Source organism: Morone saxatilis, unplaced genomic scaffold (genome assembly GCF_004916995.1).
Source record: "Morone saxatilis isolate NCDOM2014 unplaced genomic scaffold, NCSU_SB_2.0 Contig20, whole genome shotgun sequence".
In the NCBI taxonomy this organism is placed as follows: domain Eukaryota; kingdom Metazoa; phylum Chordata; class Actinopteri; family Moronidae; genus Morone; species Morone saxatilis.
In genome coordinates, this window is record NW_023339763.1 from 10,348,882 (window position 1) to 10,357,815 (window position 8,934).

At 41.4% G+C, this 8,934-nt stretch overlaps 1 protein-coding gene across 2 annotated transcripts in view; it reads left to right on the top strand.

The window, feature by feature from the left end:
- Positions 1-8,928, top strand: part of fgf13b (fibroblast growth factor 13b) — an 11,540-nt gene extending 2,612 nt beyond the window's left edge. The window contains exons 1-5 of one of the 2 annotated variants that reach the window (XM_035665947.1): positions 629-864; positions 1,437-1,547; positions 4,466-4,569; positions 5,837-6,035; positions 8,737-8,928. In XM_035665947.1, the coding sequence (XP_035521840.1) occupies positions 663-864; positions 1,437-1,547; positions 4,466-4,569; positions 5,837-6,035; positions 8,737-8,876 (756 nt within the window). In that variant the 5' untranslated portion in view covers positions 629-662 and the 3' untranslated portion in view covers positions 8,877-8,928. Of the gene's footprint in view, positions 1-628; positions 865-1,436; positions 1,548-4,465; positions 4,570-5,836; positions 6,036-8,736 lie in introns of those variants that run through there. The other variant, XM_035665949.1, reaches the window with a different exon arrangement.
- The last annotated feature ends 6 nt before the right edge of the window (positions 8,929-8,934 follow it).

Here is an 8,934-nt window from a genome sequence, read left to right on the forward strand (position 1 = left end):
TTCTTCTTCATCGGGGCGGGCAGGGCTGCAGCAGTTTTATGAACGGCACGGCTGCATCATGATCCCTTTCCCACTGAACCAGCCCCGAGCTGTTTCATTGACAAACATTCCGGTTGCTGCATTTCTGTCACGGACAGCGTCGAGGAGCGGAGCATCACCCGGGGAGCGGTGCGGAGCATCAGCAGAAACTGCAGCTGCAGTGATCATCAGCAGCAACCACCGGTGTCGTTCGCACCAGCCTCTAAGCTGTTGATTCGCCACTTGGACCCGGACTGGATCCCCAGGAACCCCCTTCTTCCTCCTCCACGCTCTCTCGGGACGGGCCAGAAGAATCACCAGAGTGAGGCGGAGGGGCAGACAGGTTTTGCTACTCAGACCCCTTTGGGGCATGTGAGGCGGCGTCGTTAACGCTCACTCACTGGCAGATTATTGGATTTGTTTAACTACATCCATGAAGCGCCCGGACGCGCCGATGGATATTTCTGGACGCTTTTTAAAATCACGGATATCTGCGAGACTGCAGCGGCCGGTGTGTGATGCGAACTGAACCGTGGGTGGTGTAGACCCCCTCCCCGCACCCCACACACCCCCACCGCCTTATCCGCGAACCGCCCCTCCCTGCAACCGGGACGCACAGCCTTGTTTCACTCCACCGGGGGAACATGTCCCGGGCAGCGGCTATTGCCAGCTCCCTGATCCGCCAGAAGCGGCAGGCAAGGGAGCGGGAGAAGGCGAACGCTTGCCGCGGCAGCGGCAGCCCGAGCAACAGCAAAGGGACAAACGAGAAGCCGAGCAAACTGAACGTGTTCTCGCGTGTGAAATTGTTTGGCTCGAGGAAGAAACGGAAGAGAAGGCGACCACCAGGTCTGAGAGTGGGGGGTAGAAAAGTCTGAAAGCCACAGGCTGCAGCACCACCTTAACCATCACCATCAGCATCATTACCATCATCACCAGCATCCAACACCATTTTCTCTCATCACTAAGTCATCACTAAGGCTTGTCCTTCATCACTTCATCATTCGTCACCCTCTGGATAGTCTCCTCTGGCAGTGGCTCAGAAATTAATCCTGTTGCATGACACCACAAACATCTCATGTAAATAACTTTGTATTGTCCCGAAGCAAAGTGTTCAGTGTTCAGTGTAGCAGCATGTGTGTGTGATAGCTGATGGAGATCTTAGAATTCAAGCAGAGCGTGAGTTATCTCAGCATCATGTTACATCTGTCAATTATTCTTTGTTTTCAGTGTGCGCCACAATGTACAGGGGTCAGGGATCGATACTGGGCCCTCAAGGCCCAGAGATTGGAAATATAAACACCTTCTCCTCCTCTGGCACTTCCGGCTTCTTGGAGACTGCTGGATTTGATACATGTGATCACATGACAGTATAAGGAATGAATGCAATCAATGTATCTCCTCATCTCTCCTCCTCTCAGAGCCCCAGTTAAAGGGCATTGTGACCCGGCTTTCCAGTCGCCAGGGCTTCCAGCTGCAGATGCAGCCTGATGGCACCATTGATGGAACCAAGGATGAAGACAGCACCTATGGTGAGTCAGACTCTGACCTTTGGACATACAGTAAAGAATAATGGCCATCCACATATCTCCATATTCACTGGTTTCATTTATTTGACTTTCTTTATTTTAAAGGTCAACTTGTGCTGCAGTTTTCATTATTGATTAAGCTGCCGATAACTTTGTAGACTAATTGATGAATTGTTTGACTTTACCAAGGTGACATATTCAGATTGCTTGTTTTATCTGACCAACAGTCAAACCCCCACAATTATTCAATTTACTATCATATGTAACAAATAAAAGCTTTAAATAATTGCATTTGCGAAACTGGAACCAGCTAATGTTTGGTATTTTTGATTGGAAAAATGTTTAAGAAATATAATATATCATAATTATATTTGCAGATGAATTGTCTGTCGATTGATTAATCAGCTCATCACTTCAGCTCTAAAAAGAACTTTAGAGATCTTATGTTATCATAAATGACGAATGTGTGTCACTCCAATGCTGGTAAAAAGGATAAATACAGTCTTTAAAATTCATGTAAAGAGATTTTCTGTTCTGGTATAAAGAAAATAAAGAGAAAATTTACTTTACAAAAGAAAGACATTTTTTGAGCAGCACCAGCTGCACGGGTTGAATCAGTCTCAGTATCTCAATTTGGGATCTTTAGAGCTTTTAGAATAAAGGAAGATAAAAGAAGATAAACATATTACTTCACATTAGAGACTGAAATTAGGCTTTCTTTATATTTTGATATTACTTCAACGTACAATAGACCAAATAGACCATCACAACATGTTGAAGGTTAAATATCTAGCAGGGTCAGTCCCATATATTCACTAGTTATTTAAACAACTAGTTTAAATAAAATTTAGTGATAAACTTTTCTGTTGTGGGTCAACTCAACAACATCTCAAGTGTACATTTAGCAAACTGGTACATGCTTCTCCTCCAAAGGTCAGATGGCAACATGGCAATCTGTTATGTTAAATGTTTCTTCCCAGGCAAAGAAATCGATTAAATAGCCACAGAATCCACAGTGCAACGTTCAAATTGGTGAAATAATGAAATATACTTGGTCAAACTGATCCAGTGAACAAATTTTCCCCTCGCGCACACGCACAAATACGCACACGCCACGACAGGTGATTGATACGGCTAATTCAATTCTGTTGTTGTGGTTCAGACGGCAATCGCTCTCCTTCTCGTGCTCGGTCATTGCCAGCATTGCACATTAATCTCTGCCACTCCTCAGGCCACCAACTGTTGTGTACAAAGAGAGAGACGTGGCTACGAAGGAAGTGTGTTCTTTAATTAGATGATAACATGGTGTATTCATCATGTAAACGCCTACCCACACGAAAACCAGTCGACCGTGACTGGATTTGAACGGATAATCCATGTAATCCACGTCTCAATATAACCACAGTCATTATAAAGAACATGGTTGGCTAAATGAGTATAATTAAACAAGGGCCTGACTCATCAAACTGTCCGGAATAATTATGTCCCTGCCACAATGCTTTTACTGTAGAAACATATAAATAACTTTTTTGCTGAATGCAAACAACCAGGGGAAAACAACAACAACAACAAATATGATAGATAGTGTCAGTGTTGTGATGTAATGTCTCAATAAACCCAATGCCTGTAAATGATGAAGCTTTAAATCTACTGTAGATCCTTCATCTATGCAACATGCATGGAAATATCATTGAATTAGATCAGACAAACTGCTGCTTTAATGTCGTATTCATTGTCATGGATTAAGATTGTTGAGCCCAAACATTGTTTAGGTTGCTTGTGTTTATGAATCATGCTGTAAAACTTGCAAACAACCATTGTCAAGGAATCTTGAACCTACTCTATATATTCACAGGCATTAATCCTGAAAAGATGAGTTGATTGATCAGTTAGTTGATTGGTAGAAGCAGTTTAGATCATTGCTTCAGTCACTTTGGTTGAGAAAAATTCTTAAATGATTTACATAATTGTAAACTNNAAGACATTTGAACGTGTCACCTCTCGGTGTGGGAAGTATGATGAGCATTTTTCACTACGTTGTGACTAGAGCTGTGCATTATGACAATATATAACTGGTGACAAGAGAAAAACATTGTTTTATTTTGTTGTGTTGTAAATCACCTCTAATATTTAATCGCTATGTTACAAAAAATCTATATGATTCACAACTAGTGGGAATGATCATTGATCATTCTTGCATCACAATTTTCATTTTCACTGAATAAACTATTACAATCAGCCAGGACATCTCTGCAGAACTACAGTACTTCGCAATGTTTTGTCTCATATTTTACCCTTTATCAAAAAATTCCAGCTTCTGCAATTTGGATAGTGTGCTTAGCCATATTGCGATTGTACAGCCCTGAAGGCAACACAAACAAACATGCAGGGGAGTGAACGTGACACAGAACAGAGTAATTCTGAGCAGGAATAGGATTTCGACCAGCTAAGACAAAACAAGGAGCTCATACCTAAAAGAGGGGCTATAGACGTGGTTTGGGTATGAAAAGTAATATAAACTGTAATAAGAAATGCTGGTAGCCCTTGTAGAAATATTTTTAGTAACAATAGCTCTGTCGCTTTTCTTATGAAACTGATCCTTGAACTGTCAAATGAACACCAAACCTTGCTTTGCTACGTGTCATTTGATGATTCTCACCCTTTTCATCCCACGCTTAGTAATAAGTAATATCAGGCGCTAAATCATCAGTGTAATTCAGTGGCCTCAGTGCCAGAGTGACCTTGTAAAATAGCTTCACTGTGGCAAAATGGAGGTGCCATCATACCAGATGCTACACTGATATTGATGAAGATTTTTCTCTCTGTTTCCCTCTGTGTTCACTGTGTGAGTGCTCGTTTGTTTGCTGTGTGCTTGTGTGTTTGTTCTGTGTGTTTATGTGGGTTTGTGTGTGCATACGTAGCTGTGTTCAACCTGATCCCAGTGGGGCTTCGTGTGGTGGCCATCCAGGGCGTCCAGACCAAACTTTATCTGGCAATGAACAACGAAGGCTTTCTCTACACCTCCGTAGGTCACCATGCACACAGACACACACCACCACCATCCACATCATCATCATCATTACAGACCATTACAGACTAAAATCTCTTCTTTGGGTCGGGGTTAAGTAATAAAGCAGCAGCTTTCAGTGTGACCAGTCTCATTATCATCCTATCATCACATCAATACAACTACAGTATTGCCTTGTGAGTCAGCTGCCACTGGGTGCTATAATCCAGTGTCTGAGCCTCTCTTATCTATCTACTGATATTGTGGATTCTCTGGATTGATTACAGATCATCCTCCAGCCTCCTTTTGTTGATCTCCCTTCTGTCATTCTTTGATAGGAAGATTACTTTGTATCCATTAACGCATGGCTCCTGAAATTTGTTTTTATGCCTTTCTCTGATAGATTTACACATACTTCCCCACTGTGCATATATTTTCTCAGACAGGTCAGAAGGCAGTGTTGGCTGCAGTGCAGTGCATTAAGTGCCTCACTTTAGTTCTTGAGCGGCGATGGTGGGTGGTGTAGATGCAATAACAAAAAAGAATCAACAAAAATAACACTTCCAGCAATCTAAACAAGGCTGCGAGAGCAAAAGATGAAAACTAACACCTCGATGTAATAACAGCCGTGCTGCTACGCCTGTGCAGGCACGTATGCCACCACAATATCTGTCCCATCATGTCCAGTGCTGAATACATTGGGTTGTCTTAGCTTCAGTCATAACACTGATATCACTTGTTTCATCTTCTCGCCTGATATTGAATGCAGAATACAAACACACGTATAGATCCAAACACTCTCACAAATCACATTTGTCTGTTTATTCATACATAATCTATTTGAAGATTATACATAACAACAAAACCTAATCAAAATTCATACAAGATTAATGGATGAGAAAGAGCATTCTTTCTGTATCTTTCCGTTTCCCCCGGCAACCTGGGCACCATCTTTCTCTCAGTGGGCTGGTTGGTATTCAAGGGAGTAGCCGGTTGCTATGGAGATGCAGGAATAAGGAAATGCAAATGTCAGCTGTCCTAAGTTGGTGCAGTTTGTTCCCGGAGACTACAGCCTGGCCGAGATCATGATTCAAAGAGTGGAGCAACTGATGGATGAATACACTGATGGCAATATGGAGGAGTGATTGAACACTTTTTAATGGAGTCGCCATTATAAACTCATACCTTCTGTGACTCCCCCCTTTCTTCTCCATGTCTACTTAATCACCTTCTTGTCTTCTTTCTTTTGTGATTTGTTCTCATATCTGTCACACTTTCCCCTCAGGAACATTTTACTCCAGAGTGTAAGTTCAAGGAGTCGGTGTTTGAGAACTACTACGTCACCTACTCCTCCATGCTGTACCGTCAGCAGGCTTCAGGTCGGGCCTGGTACTTGGGACTCAACAAGGAGGGTGGAATCATGAAGGGGAACCACGTCAAGAAGAACAAGGCCGCTGCACACTTCATACCGAAACCGCTCAAAGGTAAGACGAGTAGGAGAGATAACTGCACTAAACCCCTTAGTAATACAGTATCAGACTAAAGTTGTGGAAGTGATGGAAACTAGAAACTTACAGCACACAGAGAGAATGGACTTTTAAAATTAAACATATTTGCATAGTAATAGATCCTGGAATTTTCAATAAGAGAGAAGAAGATGGTGTAATGTAGTAGTTAATTGAACTTTTGTTGTTGAAAAACCATATCAGATTATAATTCAAAACTGTATTTTCTTTAATTTTCTCTGTAATATATATTGTAGGTATTTGTAATTAAATTAGCAGTACCCAGAGTTAAAGCTCAAAAACATAACAAATACCTTGTGTTTAACATTTAGGAGGATCTATTGGCAGAAATGTAACATAATATTCATAGGTATTATTTCATTAGTTATTTCTACAGAGGGTGCGGATCCTCTTGTACAGAGACCGCCATGTTTCTACAGTAGCCCAGAACGGACAAACCAAACACTGACTCTAGATAGGGCTTATAACATTTTTTGTGAGTTTCATGGCCACCATGGATTCTCCTACACGCTAGGAAGAGTAGGGTGAGACGAAGGGGTTGTAATATGGATTTACACCGCTAAATGCTACACACTGGTCCTTTAAAAGAGTACTCCACCGATTTAGCATTGGCTATGACATTGTTGGATTCACAGCGGACAATACTACTACTAAAAAGGTTGAAAATTGATGCAGCAGAACCAGAGATATCATCTTTTATATTCTGCGTGTACAATAACCACAACTCCATCACAGACAGTTCTGTCAGAGATTCAGGTGTGTTATGCCAGGAGTGGCTAATGTAGCCTCGAGCCACTAGCCTCAAGCAGAGATAAGATAAGACAAGATAGACTTTATTGATTCCACACTGGGGAAATTCACTTGTTACAGCAGCTCCAGATAGAACATAAGCGCAAAAGAAAAAAATGAATAGACATTAAATAACAAAATAAAACATAAAAAGATACAAGATATAAAGAAAAAAATAGAATTAGGGTTGTATGTGCACTATATACAGTTTTATGTACAGATGTGATTTAGATAGAATATTGCACAGGTTACAACGGGAGGTAGTGGCATGTTGACAACAAATATATATGAATATACAGTACAGGTTTACATGTGCATGTAAGAAATTATATTTATATATGTATGTAAGAACTGTACAGTACCGGCAACAAGTAGTGCAAACAACAACCAAAAGTGACTGTGGTAGGTGTTGACAGATGTTATTAAGACAGGCAGTGGTACGTTACGTTGTTGCTGAGTTAAAAAGTCTGACAGCTGCTGGGATGAAGGACCTACGGTAGCGCTCCCTCTTGCACTGTGGGTGCAGCCGTCTGTTACTGAAGGAGCTGCTCGGGGAACCCACAGTCTCATGCAGGGGGTGAGAGGTGTTGTCCAAGATGAGCAGCGGGCTACAGAGGTCTTTTTCACATGTGCAGTTGTTGTGCAGTTGCCCTATAACACTCATAAACTCAGTTTAACTGATTCGTCAGGATTGTGCAAATGTAGTTTGATCAGATTTGATTGACAGTGATCTGGCAACGCAAGCAAACAAACTGTCACATTTGACAGATGAATGATTTGTGCATGGAAATACGTGACATCACATTTTTGCAGCGTCCTGCCAACTTCACCATCGTGAGAAAAGTAATCAAAGTAGTGTGCTGATGTAGGGTCCCATCATTCGTAGTAGGAGGCTGATTAAGAAAATAGGTTTTCCAGCCCTTTAAAACATGTCTGGAGGGGATCTTTAAATATTAATGATTAAATAAGCAACAATCAACATTAATATTAGGAAAAACATCTTCAATTATTGTTTAATACGTTTAACATTCAAAAAATAATCTGCTTCATCAGGACTCAGTGGGTGTGCTTTGATCAGATTTGATTGACAGTGGCGTCTCCCTGGCAACGTTAGCAAACAATCCATCACTTTCATCAGACTCTAACTCTGATTATTATTTTGCTTAAGTCTGATTGGTGCATGAAAATATGTGAAATCACTTCAAATCAGACAGACCAGCCAGACTAATATCTAAAATCAAATAATGCACCCTCTCAGGTGAAATAATTCCCAAAAAAATATATTATATATTACAATTGATCACATGACTATTTGTATGTAAAAGGCAGCACCACAGGGCAGACAGACATGCTTCGCGACAAGCTGGTGAACATAGTGGAACAACAGATATTTCCCTCAGAAATGAATGTAGAGCAAAACAGATCTAAAAGGAGAGTGAATATTGGACTCATGGTACATTCATCAGATGGACACAAACACGACTTCAAATGAATGCTAATGTTGCTTGTACCTGCTGGCTGTGTAAATAGGCAACCGTTTGCAATCAGGCTTGCAACTTAAAAGGCGAGTTGTATTAAAATTCCATTATAGCTTGTTTCTGTTGCCTCCAAGTGCCCAAAAATATCAAATACTTGATATTTTTTCTGAAAGAAAAATCTCTTTATTTATAATTTCAATTTTATTCTTAACAAATCATCATTACTTATGTTTTTATGGATCATTACACCAGAGCTTAAAACTTAGCTTGGCATTGCAGGAATTCCCCTCTGACAGTAAAGTCGTTCTAAAGGCAACCTAACCTTTGTTAAGACCAACAACTTTTTATCATTTAATTAATGATTCTTCTCTTGTGTGTGTGTGTGTGTGCAGTGGCCATGTATAGGGAGCCGTCCCTCCATGACCTGACAGAACTCTCACGGTCAGGCAGCGGCACGCCGACCAAGAGTCGCAGCGCTTCGGCCCTACTCAACGGCGGAGGGAAGTCGCCCAGCAACAATGACTTATCCTAGCCCCCCACCCTTCACACCTCACACACACTCACAGACATGCAGACACACACACACACAC